Source organism: Hypomesus transpacificus, chromosome 10 (genome assembly GCF_021917145.1).
Source record: "Hypomesus transpacificus isolate Combined female chromosome 10, fHypTra1, whole genome shotgun sequence".
Lineage (NCBI taxonomy): Eukaryota > Metazoa > Chordata > Actinopteri > Osmeriformes > Osmeridae > Hypomesus > Hypomesus transpacificus.
Window position 1 is genome coordinate 5032157 of NC_061069.1, and position 14815 is coordinate 5046971.

General features: G+C 39.8%; 2 protein-coding genes across 2 annotated transcripts in view; one reads left to right on the plus strand and one right to left on the minus strand.

The window, feature by feature from the left end:
• The window catches only part of asap1a (ArfGAP with SH3 domain, ankyrin repeat and PH domain 1a), a 29499-nt gene extending 21520 nt beyond the window's left edge, over positions 1-7979 (minus strand). The window contains 3 exon segments of the mRNA XM_047027645.1: positions 6152-6278; positions 7407-7508; positions 7770-7979. Coding sequence (XP_046883601.1) covers positions 6152-6278; positions 7407-7468 — 189 coding nt within the window. The 5' untranslated portion in view covers positions 7469-7508; positions 7770-7979.
• Positions 7980-10757: 2778 nt separating this feature from the next.
• tmub1 (transmembrane and ubiquitin-like domain containing 1) lies at positions 10758-14152 on the plus strand. Its single transcript, XM_047027500.1, has 3 exons — positions 10758-10844; positions 11801-12525; positions 13053-14152. The coding sequence occupies exons 2-3, from the start codon at positions 11849-11851 to the stop codon at positions 13402-13404; spliced, it is 1029 nt and encodes a 342-aa protein (XP_046883456.1). The 5' UTR covers positions 10758-10844; positions 11801-11848; the 3' UTR covers positions 13405-14152.
• The last annotated feature ends 663 nt before the right edge of the window (positions 14153-14815 follow it).

The following is a 14815-nucleotide window of genomic DNA, read 5'->3' on the forward strand; positions in this document are numbered from 1 at the left end:
ATTGTGGACACTAAAGTATTCATAGCACTCAAACACATTAGCTCTTCTGCATTTGCTGTATACAAAACAAATCAGTCCACATTTGATTCTGAGATAGATCAAACCAACATCTATAGTACTTAAACAAAATGAATGCAGATGGAAATGCAAATGGGAAATGCAGCACCATGGTTGTTTCCCTGGGTCAATTGATTGTTGAAGGTTAATGCTTTCTGAAAATCTAAACTGTTCAAGTTTAAATTGAGCTGCTAAAAAAGTACAAGTCTGCCTTGTGTACACTGAAGAACACACTGTGAGAGCTAGGAAACTCCTATATTTCCTTAAGAGGCACATTTAGCCAAATGCATGTCTTTTGCAATTACCATCACACTGTGCAAAACAGGGCTTTTGGAAAGTGTAGCGTCAACACCTCAGAGCAGTGGTGAAGACACTCACTAGATAGATGACAAGAGCAACTGCCTGGTGAGTTTTGTAACAGAAATCCTGCACCTATCTCACTGAGAATTATTACTAGGAAAGCTACTGGGGATCTCGCTAAAAGGAGATCCATTGGCATACTGGCCTATTAGTTTTATTATGTATTTATTTAGTTTTTATTGCTCAGATTAACATTTTTGTTAATATTTTTGTGTTTCATTTTAAATCTCTTCAAATTTGGTATAAAAATATTGCTAAGCTATTTTGTTCTTATTTTCACCATCCATTAAAAATTGAGAAATACATTTGAAGCACCAAAAATACATCTTATTATTTATATGACATTTTTTTGTTGCACTTGGTGACCTCACCCGAGGACAGGGGACTCTGGCTTGTGTAGCTCAGCCTCAGAGGCATTGTCCGGAACAGTCCCTGTCTCCCAGACACGGTCACTACCACATCAGACCAGTCAACCACAATGACACAGCTGAGCCCAGCTAAGTCAAACAATTTCACACAGACACAATAAAGGCTAAATCCAAAAGATGTGCCTTTTATCTAAAGAAAGTTATGCTGTTTAGTTGAACAAAACCATCTAGTACATTCTTGTTTGTGATTTTTTTACAAGTCTTTTTATTGTTGCTTGTCAATACAATGACATTTGTTTGAGCTCCATCTAACTGGTGATATTTAAGAGTTCTATAAATCTTACAAATTACAAACGACAACTTGAAATAAGTTGTTATTTTTATGTAATGGTTTGTTTAATGTTTGGCTGCAAGTGAGACAATAAAGAAGACCATGACCTGTATCCGGACAAGCATGTGCCAAGTAAAAATCTACATACCACCTTAGCCATCCTTCTGTAGGAATAAACCCCTGACAGGAACTGGGGGGACAAGGTCTTTAGGTTGTTAATCTGTGTCTGTGTCCCTAAAATACCTTCAAAGAGCAGGGTCTCTGCCTGGAGTTCTCTCAGTCTGGCTGTTCCTTCTCTCTCTCAAGGGCATTATCACTGTTGCTAAAAGCATTATGTGTCTCTGTCATTCTCTCTCAGTTCTTAATCTTCTCTCTCATCAAGTCTCATAGTTAATCATGTCACTCCCCACAAAGTGTGGATTTGTCAAAGCCAAATTGTGAACAACCCAAACCAATTATTTTCAATAGACAACACATTATTTCACATTATTATCACTGCATTCATGAAAGAAAAAAACAGACAGCTGTATATAAGGTCACAAGCTTTTTAATGGACACAGCTTGCAACACAGATGTCTATACCAGACTGCCTACAACTATCTAATGTACTGTAACAGCCAACACTTCTGATCTAATTTGATCCACATTTTGGGATTAGACAGATGGCATGCAAAGGTTTCACGAAAATGAAAAATTATGCATTTATAAAAAACATTTGTGATGCAATTTTTCATAGATGAAAAACAAGTTACTAGGTTTCATTCAAATTATATCACAGTTAAATTGGATATTTAAGCAATGTGATTTGTAGCTCAACTTATTTCCTGCAACAGATTAAGGCTACAGTGCCATTGTACCATCATACTTTGATAACTAGTCTAAATGTTCAGGTTGATGGCATGGGCAGGCATCGCTGGCAGCCTTTCTGGCCTGTCACTGTCGGTTCACTGCCACAGCCCTCTGATGCCTTACGGCCCAAAATAAAGAAATGTGGAATTGCGCCAGCAAAACCATTATCCATCTTAAGAGTGGTCTTTATGGGGCTAATAGTTTGGAAGACTTAACTACATTCTCTTAGACACACACACAGCAAGGCAACCCGGAGAGTATGAAATCATCTACCTGAACAAGGACAACTCCATCCTACATACACAAGGTGGGTTCACTCTCCTACTGTTAAAGTACACCTGAAAAACAATGACACTCAATACTAATGAATCATACCTGTATATTTGACCAAAGGAGGACAAATGTAGAATAAGATTCCTAGATGATATGGGTGGCAGAGGTAACCAAGAAGCAAATGTGGATTGTTAATACAGACAAGCCATAAATGTAAGGTATGGAAAACTTTCCTTCTCTCAATCCAAGTCATCACAATGAAATATAACTTCTGATTAAGTAATCAGTGCGTTTTGTGATTTGGAGCCAAGATGTTAGTTAAAATGATCCTCAATCACAGGGTTGGGCTGAGCAGCAAGTCAAATTCACCACAGAAATGTAAATGTGAAAGCTATAGCAGTGAGCTTGCAGTCTATCCAGGATATCTGTGCAAAAGTGTATTGTATGCCTGAAGGCAAACATAATCTCTAGGCGCTCAGTATGTCTGGGAAGGATTTAATGTGGCTGTGTTTGGCAGTGCAAGACCTATAATGCTTCTTTTTGCCAATGCAAAAAAGATACAGCTAGAAGAGGAACCACCCGATATACTGTAACATGCAAGTCCTGATTGCTCATGCAAGTAAACACATGCTCAGTGCACACATACATGTGCACATGGGAAGGAAAGATGAATTGATCAATTAGCAGCCACTGGAAAGCAGAACCTGACACTGTGGATGACTCATCCCTGTGGCTGAGTGCTCCAGCCAGCCTGGCATCACTGGAGACATCATTAACTCAAATCACAGGCTGCTTTCACTTTTAGAGCTGCGTTCCCTCTCGCCCAGCCTGCCTCCCTTTTAGCAACAATCCCTGTCAAGAGCCTGACGTGCGTGCTCATTTAGAATTGTATTCAGTGCTACCTGCTTGTCTACATGTACCACTACCATGGTTATGTTTGATGCACTGGATCAAACATATTTGACTATACACACATTGCCCATTATTCTCACCCATCAACAAACGCCCACGCAGCAAGTCTCTCAACAAGCCTTCACAGATACATTAGCTATTACTACCCACCACAAGTGTTTCTAGCATACTCCCAGATCGAATGCATTACATTACATACATTTAGTCATTTAGCAGACGCTCTTATCCAGAGCGACTTACAGTAAGTACAGGGACATTCCCCCCGAGGCAAGTAGGGTGAAGTGCCTTGCCCAAGGACACAACGTCCTTTGGCACGGCGGGGAATCGATCCGGCAACCTTCTGATTACTAGCCCGACTCCCTCACCGCTCAGCCATCTGACTCCAGCTTAACGCATTAAATCGATCCATTAATATTTACCCAGACACAGTGTACAGCATTAAAACAACCATGGCACAAATGCAGTTCCTCCCTAGGCGATGGAGGGAGCTCCCCTTCTGTGGTGCTTCCTGGATCCCTATCAAGGCAGATATCTAGCAGGCCAGGTAAGAGCAGAACAAAAAGTCTAAAAGTAGGTTAATCCCTCGCTCGATCCTTCCATAATACCATAGCTCCAAAGGGATGAAAACCACTCCACAGTTGCACAACTGCGCTATGGCCGGGCGTCTATATTTAGCCCCACCACAAATCTCCACTCCTCAGAGGATAAGATGACTTTACATGTTAGCTTCTGAAAAGGTAGCTTGTCAAAAGGTAAAGAAAATGTTTTTGCTTTATGTCCAGTGTTTGGTTTCCTTGACATCCTTATTCTTGAATGGAACCTAATTGATACAACTCTATACAACTTGCTTTACTAAGCAAGACGCACACACCGAATGATGAGGGAGTCAGGCACTGATGTAAAAAGAAAAGAAAAAAGAAGCAATGTCCTTGAGACATGTGTAACCGTTCCTAGTGCTATGGTGTTACAACATCGGTACTAAATGACTTACAAAACAAAGATGCAGTACTGTGCGCACAGGGGGAACTATAAGTTACACTTTGGATAGCACAGTGGGACAGATGATTCATCATTTTTCCATGTGCTACAGCACAACTGGTAGATCACCAGGTGCAGTAGCAATAAGGGAGCAGAAACACATCTAGATAGATGCATATATTTAATTTAAGTTTAATACAAAAATATATGGATCGTAAACAATAGGCTTACATATTTGAGAATTATGTGTGTCTTTATATCCTTTTCCTACCGACATAAGACGAGGGACACACTGTTGTGAATGGATCCACCTGTGAAGATGCTGATTGAAACTTTGACTGAAACAGCCTGGCTTCTAAACGTAAAATTCGTGGCATCGGGTCTTTTGCTGTGCATTGTGCACTAATCAGAGCCACTTATTGGATTATTACCACTACAATTTCAGAGATTGTCCTACGTCACTGGAAGTGCAGATTTACAAATTTTGTGGAGTGCATTCATAAATGAATATAATGGGTAGACAACTGGGTCATTGCAACCAGGTGGTCTTTCGTGACATTCCTGTGCTTTTGCCACCTACACTAATTAGCTGACCGGTTATTCAGCATGGTGATAGTTGGTCACAGGTTTGTGATGCTGGCCTCATAAAATGATGTTATATTGATGTTTGTATCATTCCAACAAACCTTACTACATGGGCTATTATACTATGGACTACATAAAATATTGTTTACTGCTTCCTAATGTTGAAATATATACCTTCCATTTTATATGTCTGCTCAAGAACAGGTGTGACCAATCATCAGTATTTTCAACCTTCCACAGGTAGTAATATTTATATGAAGTAGCTGGTTTAGAGGTTCCCAAAATTCATCACAATTTCTCAGTGTGCTAATCTTTAGACAATATAGGGAATCTTTAAAGATAACGTTTTTACTTGATAAATTAAACTGTATATCATTGTATTTGCACTGTTCTCTCTGATGAATCATTGGCATTTCATGCCTCACTGCACAAGATGCAAACAGTTATGCGGATTTCTCCGTCATTTGACGTAAAAATTTTTTTTTAAAATGTTGACAACTGCTGTCAAGCTAACCCTAACCCCATTGCAACCAGGTGGTCTTTCGTGACATTCCTGTGCTTTTGCCACCTACACTAATTAGCTGACCGGTTATTCAGCATGGTGATAGTTGGTCACAGGTTTGTGATGCTGGCCTCATAAAATGATGTTATATTGATGTTTGTATCATTCCAACAAACCTTACTACATGGGCTATTATACTATGGACTACATAAAATATTGTTTACTGCTTCCTAATGTTGAAATATATACCTTCCATTTTATATGTCTGCTCAAGAACAGGTGTGACCAATCATCAGTATTTTCAACCTTCCACAGGTAGTAATATTTATATGAAGTAGCTGGTTTAGAGGTTCCCAAAATTCATCACAATTTCTCAGTGTGCTAATCTTTAGACAATATAGGGAATCTTTAAAGATAACGTTTTTACTTGATAAATTAAACTGTATATCATTGTATTTGCACTGTTCTCTCTGATGAATCATTGGCATTTCATGCCTCACTGCACAAGATGCAAACAGTTATGCGGATTTCTCCGTCATTTGACGTAAAAATGTTTTTTTTTAAATGTTGACAACTGCTGTCAAGCAAATGTAACATTTCATTACCAAAACAAGCGCGTTATAAGTAAGCATGTTACATCGGCCTCCTAGAACAATGGACTGAGCTTATCACTGACCTCTTCCGCATGCCGACACTCATCCCTGCGGAAAATATGTGGGCTTTCATATTGCATGCACTAGGCTATAACTGGGAGAGCCGAACTAGGTTGCCCGTTACATTGTCGTCTGCAGAATGTTATGGTGCAACTGCGTTTAAACAGGGATTTGTCTCATTTATCACGCTGACAGCATTCCATGGTGCTTTACATGCACAGGCAACACCAATTGTGCAGTATTCATCTAACCGGCTGACAAGCGATTTTCAAATTGGCCTTACCTCCTCCAAGATGTTAACCGTGTTCCGACAGCTCTGCAGCCGGGTGGTAAAGCTGGAGGTCGTTGGCGAATTGTAGTCTTCTGTGGTTTCCGAGAGAAACTCGGACACCGAGATTTGGTCTGGCATCCTTCAACCAAGAAGTCGCCACGACCGAAAAAAAGGATGAGGAAAAATTCAGAGCCTAGACCATGAATATGAAATTAACAGTTGAAGGGTTGGCTCTTACCCTTGGATATTTGATGAAATACGACGTGGAATTAAAATGTTATTGATATTGACAAATATGTAAAAATGTCCAAAGCCAAATTCAACAAAATTCCACTTCTGCCCAATCCGTTTTAATGCCGCGCTTTTATCTATAAAAACAAAGATTCTGTTGTCTTTCCACTCCTCCAAAACGAATTGTGCGTTCGGATGACAAATATCCACATTGCGTTTTCCAACTTTGATGTGTTGGTTGGAAGATATAAAGCACAAGCGCAAGGCAATTCCGTTAATTAGGTTATTTTAAGGGCTCGGGTGACCGCTTATATTACTCTTCGCTTCCCTTTCCTTTCCCTTAATTTTCTTTCGCACTGAGTAGACCTATCTGCTTTCTGACACTAGCGCACGCACGCACGCATACTTTCCTCCTCCCTGCGTTCGATGACGGCAATAAACAAGGAAGCGGTTTGCGCATGCTTCCGCCAACAAAGATGGGATAAAATAACGATAAACCATTTCATAAAATGTGCACCAATTGCCTTTAAATTAGTAATTGCCTCCAAGATTAGGATCACTTTTGGCCTGCATATTCAAATAAATGATCGACAACTATTTTTTATGCAAATTGAAAAGGCTAGGGATCAATGCATTCCATTTATCAATTTCAAATACATTGAAACAGAAACAGTGTAAAAACCTCCCCAAGATTTCCGGTTAAGAAAACTTAAAGCCCCCTTTTGATTTGTAATGTCTTATGTTTGGTAGGCTAAATTGCACGCTGCAATAGCGTGGCCTGGAGGTGATCACTTGTAGCACATTCCAATTTATAAAATGCATTTTGTTGGTCACAGGTAATGTGAGGTGACTTGCGCAAATGGCTTTAAGACAGTGGATCAATATGCTATGACTTAATTGTAAGAACGACAAACAACGTAGCTCAACTATTGCGCAAATGACTTTTCGCTTACAAACATATCATGGGAATCAGTTTCAGAGTGACATGCTTATTGGGATAACAGAGGCTACGTATGTATTCATACAGTAAACTTACCGGTTCCATGATAGTGAGTCACGAGACGAAAAACTGGATAAGCGGGAGGATGAGGCCCTCATGTCTAGTCAACACCAATAGGTCTCTGTACCAGACGGATAACTGTCAAGACAGCCTAACATTAGGCCTAACTATGACTTTTGTGATGCATTAACATGTTTGTTGTGTTAAATGTGCATTGCCTAAATACGTTCCAATACAAAAGAACAGACAGATTCTCCTACAATAATTTAGTTTCAGCGCTAATTTGAAGGATCAATATTCAAAGTTGGATAGGTTAAGACAAACATTCAATCTTCACTTTCACAATACCTAGCTAGATTTATATAACAGTAAAAACTAAAACACGTTTGGACAACTTACCAATAGGCTACAGCTATGGTTCCCCCGTCACCGTTACTTTGCCAAGTGGACTAAATAAAAAGTCTGTGTGCGTTAAAGTTATGACATGAAGTACAACCATGTTTAACTTCCTTTGCATATCCATACAGCGCACCTATGTCATTGTGAACATGTAATTTCAAAGCGTAATAAGTTTGACCACTGATATAGTCTACAAAATGATTCCTCATCAGAACAGAGAGGAAAAATCTACAGCGGGTGGACAGGAAATAGGGATCAACCATGTGGGTGGGGGGATAGTGTCTCTACAATGGATAGGATCTAGGAGCTAATAGCACAGGAACCATAGACAGGAACCTAGGATATATCCAAAAACAACTTAGACAGGAAGTTTGTACCATGCCCCCCCCTGTAGTTTAAACTGTTCAATAGAATCTTGGTAATTTTATAACCAATCAAAAGCACTACAATTATTTCAGTGTTGTCCAAATGAGTAAAGCTTGATAAAGGATTATTAGGATTATGAATAAATACATACAAACATTACAGAACGTGTTGTTAAACATTTTTTATTTAGTTATTAAACATTAGCATACTTTCAGATGCTCTTGTATAGTTTTCTTTTTAATAAGTGAAAATGTTGTCCATGTAAAATGGTTCTTACTGGCTAACATAGAATGCAGCCGATACAATTAAATATTATGTATTTTCAGCATGTCTACGAAATACAATACTTTGTGTGTTAATCGGTTCATTGTTTCATTTTTTTCTAAGTTATGTATGACTTTATTATTAGTACAGCAACTGTATTGCAAAACTAGATTTTATAATTTGGGGAAGACATCAAATAACTTCCCAAAACATTGAAGTAATTCTCGACCTCTACTTGACTAATGCACCATTTCGTAAATTCAAAATGTAAATAGGACTACAGAATTTAAAAATATATTCATAATATTGGAGGCCGCTTCAATTCTACCAGATCCACCCAACCCTTTGCATTACAAATCATTCTTTGGAGCAGTCCAACATTGGAAATTGGTGTTGTGATAGCTGCATTGAACTGCACTGCATTTTGGGTGCCCAGTTGAATATTTTTAAATTCTTAATGCATTCATGTGATTATATAGGCCTACTTCACAATTCTCCTTCACTTATTCATTCCTATAACTGTATCAATTCAAATGTATATTTGAATATATGTTTTCATCTACACACAATAAACTGTATTGACACATTAGAGAACTTCTGAGAAATACAGAAATATTGAATTGGTCTGAGTGTTTACTTCCCTCATTACAGCTACAATAAAGTAGTCATGCTTTGACTTTCCTTTAGTCTGCTACCAGTCTGCTACCTATCAGTTCTTGTTAACCTGTTAGGTGGACCTCCTCCAAACTAAAACTGCAAACAAAATGTGGTTCAACGTGTTTCTATAATAATTAAAGCAAATCATCAAAGGTCTGATGCTACAGAATATAATTTAACTTGCTATCACAGTTTGTTGTAGGTATGGGTCACTTAAGCCTTTGTTTTCCTTGACAATTTTTCCTCTCTGGGAAAATAAGTCAGGAGAAACATCTGCTAAAATGATCTAGAGTACCACAAACCTCAGAAGCAGTTGTGTCATGGTTTGGTTCTGGTTTACCCTTTAATGACATGTTGTCATTTGAGTAGGCTATTCCATACTGTGTGTAGACAGGTAAAGAACAACTGATTTAAATAAATTTGAAAGGGTGCTGTAATACTGAAAACTGTTAATTGATTTCTGTCTATCTATCCGCCTGCCTGCCTGCCTGCCTGCCTGCCTGCCTGCCTGCCTGCCTGCCTGCCTGCCTGCCTGCCTGCCTGCCTGCCTCTCTCTCTCTCTCTTTCTCTCTCTCTCTCTCTCTCTCTCTCTCAACCTATTTGTTTTCTGTAAATTAAAACACCATGGGAGTTGTGTTCCCTTGGAACTAAAAGGCAGACAGGCAGCAGTATGGAAGTTACCCGTGAAAGCAGCCCAGTCTGGGGATCTCTTATGGGCCCCGCACACTCAGGGGTCAAGTTACAGAAACTAGGTAATACATGCATATCTATTTGAGTTTCACAGAAATTAGAGCCCACTGGGTAGTTCAGATGTACATAGATAGACACACAACTATATCATAACTGTTCCACAATTATATTATTATTATTTTATATTCTATTACTTGACTATATATATCCACTTATCTGTAATTCCGTTTGTTTTCCATTTTACACTGGTTCAGCATTGCACATTTTCACCTTTAAAAGGATGTATCTATTTATGCAGATACAATTATTCTACCTTTTCCAATATTGTGTTGTTTTCACAGTGAAATAACATAAATACAAATGTTATTATAATGAAAAGTTACATAGAAAATACCGGAAATTATTCTATAATTTTTTTTTGTATTAATGAATAATCAGGTCAAATACAGAAGCATGGTACAGATACCGTTTACAAATAAAATAATGTTAAACATAAAATACAAAAACAGTTATAAAAGTAAGATTAAAGTATAGTGGATTACAATCAAGACAGCCAAAAATAGAAAGAGATATATAAATTAGAGCAGAGACCAACTGTATTTGAAAACTGTTCCATATGATATTGAATAGTATAAGGCTTTCTTATTTCGTTGCAGATTAAGAGATTCTATCAAGAGATTAAAGTCTATCAGAAATACTGTAAAGCACGGAATACAGTTTGAAAATGTACCTATCAGAACCATAATGTTAACAATCCAGTTTAAGGATATTAGAGTACAGTCAAAATATGCAATAACATATTTGTCTTAGATAGTAATAGAGTGACCAGTTTGATTTAGTATGAAACTGTCTGACAAATTTAGGATGTAACAAAACCTTCCATATCAGAATCTATTCGTAGGAGGACAATAAAAATATAAATGTATAACACTTTCAGCATCAGTGTTGCAAAATGAGCGTTTGCCATCCACCGGAAATTATTTTCCTTGCTTCACTCAACCTGGTTTAGCAATCAGGAAGTGTAATGTGTGAACGCGGTGTTATTTTCGCTAGTGCTAGCTAGTTAGCCAAGAAGAAATGCGGTTTCAAATGTTAACAGTAAGTTCATCAAACAATTAAAATCTTGGAAATAGTGTGATGCAATACAAACAAATGTTATCTGTACATCTAGCAGTATATGTCAATAGATAATAGTGTTCTAAAACATCTTCTGCCAGTGTGGCTGTAGACTGGTTCTAGCCAGCTAAATGTCTGTTACATTAGCTAGCTAATGTGTTAGCCACGTTAGTCGCTAACGTCACCTGGCTCAGACATGTCGACATGGCAAGATAACTACTTATCAATCTGCTAACCAATAGCTTTCTAGCTAGCTTGTTCAGTCATTTAACTAGCTAGCTTGAGACCAGTAAATAGGTATGACTGTAGATAACTTAGCACTTCTGGTCTAGCTAAACCATTCTGTTTTGCTAGCTACAGTAGTTGTAAGCTTGTTGTATACTAGTAAACAATAGCTTGCTGCTCCGTGTTAGCTAACGTTAGATAGCTTTGTTGTTTGCATAGCTAGGTTATCTGCACAGCTGGCTCGTTATACTTGGGTTATCTATAAAATATATTATAAATGTAAGCTGGCTAGTTAACGTTTGTTGGCCATTTTCCATGCAAGTGTCAGTCACACAGCACTGCATAAAACTAGCCAGGCAGACATTTTTTGACAACACACACTTGCGTTAATATAGTAGCAGGAGCAGCTGGCTAGACACATCTAGCTACAACATAAGTTTTTTGTAGTAATAGTTTTACTTTGTGCAGTGGTTAGCTACAATACAGAAGATAGAATAGGATTTTGCCAAGGTGCTGACGTGTGCTACGTTAGCTGCGAACCACTGCTGGGCACTCCATAGTTTGCTTTGGAATGGTACAACTACTATGTAGACAGTGCATCCTAGGAAACCACTTACGTTGACTGCTCTGTATTATACCCAATATTATTGTTCATATGTTTGAGTTTGCTTAATTCATAACAACCTAACTCTTTGGTCTCCTCGGCTCTCCAGGTGCCTACCCTTAACTTGCCTTAGTGTGGGATTTGCGGCCCCGGGGCCATGGCACTCATTGAGGGGGTGGGGGATGAGGTCACCCTGCTCTTTGGAGCTGTCCTCCTGCTGCTAGTACTGGTGCTGGCCTGGGCCTCAACCCACACTACCGAGCCCCCCGAGCACCTCTTCAACATACCCCCTTCCTCTGCCTCTGCTGCTATAGCTGCTTCTATCCATCTCCAACGGAATGCCCCCTCGCCAGATCAACACTCTGCCCCCAGAAATGTAACTGATGGTGATGGCCTGGAGCCGCCACCAACCGCCACAACTTTGGACACTTTGGACACTTTGGCTCCTCCTCTAGGGGAAGAGGGGAAGGAAGAGCCGCAAGGAGAGGCGTGTAGCCAAGAGGACGAGGAGAGGACCCCCGTGGGAGAAGTAGGGGCTGAAGGTTCAGAAGACACGGGAAACCCTAACGAAGGTGATGGAGCTGGTTTTGGGAGAGACGGATTGAGACACAGAGAGGGGGCTGGAGGGACCCAGACCGGTGCTGGACCCTCCCCTGCCACCTCCTCTTCCTCCTCCTCCCCTTTGCTAGACAGTACCTCAAGTGCCAACCCCTTACCTGACGGTGAGCCAGCCAATGGCATGGAGAGAAACATGGTTCTACGCCTGAAGTTCCTCAATGACACAGAGAGGACTGCCCAGGTCAATCCAGAGGATACAATTGGCTACATCAAAAGGTTGTAAAGTTTAGACAATTGAAAAGTGTATTGGCCTATAAGAAATATTAAGGCATTAGATGATGGTTTTCAATACAGGGATTTTAGTTATATAACAATTAATCTCAATCTTCAATCTCACTTTAATCTTGAGATAGTAGATGACCCAGTGTGAGACAAACTAAAGCACCTAGATTTGAAGATTAGGGTCATGGGGCCATCATGGTCATTTGTTAATTCCACTTAGATATGCTAGCATGGCCAATTGGGATTGAGGATCATTGAGATCACTTTCAGCCATACAAAATATATTCTCCTGATTCAGATGAGGTTTGGTGTAGGTCTCTACTCAAGGCCTTAATGCTATATAAACAGACTGTAAGTGGAGTTATTTGAGCAACATGCAGGACCCATTCAGTATTAAATGATACATTACATTTACAAAAGCTTGCCATCAATAACCTACAACAGTAGTCTATTACGCTTGAAAACTTCGACCTTGTTTGACATTTAACTTAAACATTTTTCTCACTTCTCCCCAACTCTAGAACCTACTTTACTGGCCAGGAGCACCAGGTGCGCTTGATTTACCAGGGTCAACTTTTGCAGGACGACAGCCAAACTTTGGCCTCCCTCAACCTGGCTGACAACTGTGTTCTGCACTGCCACATCTCGCAGCATGCCACCAGGGCAGCACCAGCAGGCGCCAGGGCGGCAGACCAGGTCCACGTTGCACTCAACGTGGGCAGCCTAATGTTGCCGCTCTTCGTGCTCATGCTCTCCGTACTCTGGTACTTCCAGATCCAGTACCGGCAGTTCTTCACTGCACCTGCTACCGCCTCGCTAGTGGGGATCACCATCTTTTTTAGCTTTGTGGCATTTGGAGTGTACCGTCGTTGAGAGTAGCCATTTTGGTTCGGCTGCACTCTGGACCGCTAGAGTTTAGGCTTAAATCATGAAGAAACGGTTAGAAGGGGTTCCTCCTAGTGAGATGTCTTGTGTGCTTTATCTCGAAGAAATGGATCGGCGAAAGTAGCAGTAAGAGATCTGCCAAAGTGCTGTCAATCTCCTTTATTCTAGATTCAGTGCACATGAAGAGGGGAAGCCACTTGAACTATTCAGATGCACCCTTTAGCCTTTCTCCTTCTCCCTTCCCATAGACGCAAACCCCAACTTTTTGATCACTTGAAGCTCAAGTCCACCTCTTGATGTCCGTTACAGTGGGAAGGAGGTGTCAGAAATTGTCATCATTTGCCGTTAAAGAAGCATACAGATTTTGGTCTTACTTTTGACTAATTTACTAATCATTCATCAGATTCACAAAAAACGGTGTCACACAGATGGATATGTGCTATGATAGATTATTTTTGCTCTAAGTCTTTTAATGTATAGAGATACTCATTGTGCCTATCCTTTTTTGTCATGTGTTCTTTAGACAAGGGTCTGTTTACGGCGGGGTTACCCTGTGTACTTAGATGGGACTTTGACTAGGCCAGACCCCAGATTGTCTGTCTGTTGGTCTGAGTATGTCTGCAGCACCGGAGGTTGATCTGCTGTTGTGATGTATGTATATTGGGACTTAAAGCATCATTGTGTAAAATATAGCTTTTGAAGGAGAAAAAAATATATTAAATAATTCTTCTATTTACTTGCTGTTTCGTGTGCTTTATTTGAAAAAGGGTACGCTGACTAAGTTGTATTTAAACTACATCTGTTACGTAGGCCCTATATGAAGAAAAAAAAACTGATATAGACTGCATAAAGCTGGTAATCCATTCACACTTTGAGTTCAGGCTTAAATATTCTCACAAATTAGACATGATTAAATTACTGTCTGTTTCAAACTAAGAAAAACACGGACATCAAGGTACCGTGATGAAGTTGAAATAGGGTCAGGGTAAATATCGTATAGTAAAACCTTTAGTATTTCACCCTTAAAGCAACATGATATTTGTTCACTGTAGCTAAAGGCAAACATCATTTAACCTTTTCCTTTTATAACAGTAGTTGTCAAACAAGGTGGCAGTTTTTTTCGATCATTTTACGACGCCCCCTTCAAAATCTGCCGCTGAATTGATCGGACTCTGGTCGTGGTCGCGCCTGCGCCATTGTTTCTGCCGCACTAAGCATCCTCTGCCCCTGTTCATATTCCAGGTTCCGGCCCATATTGAGCTACCATACTTGCTTACTGTTCGCCACCATCACAAGAGGACTGGTAGAGAAAACACGCGCCGTGGACTAGAGAATACGCGACACGCTTAATTTTCCAAGGTTTGAGTTTTTCTCCTCGGCTAGAATGGAAAGAAAGGTA

Bases quoted from the DNA above. Each gene is read 5' to 3' on its own strand.
- tmub1 (XM_047027500.1), top strand. From the start codon at position 11,849: ATGGCACTCATTGAGGGGGTGGGGGATGAGGTCACCCTGCTCTTTGGA. The intron at 12,526-13,052 runs GTTGTAAAGTTT...CCCCAACTCTAG, and splicing joins ACAATTGGCTACATCAAAAG to AACCTACTTTACTGGCCAGG.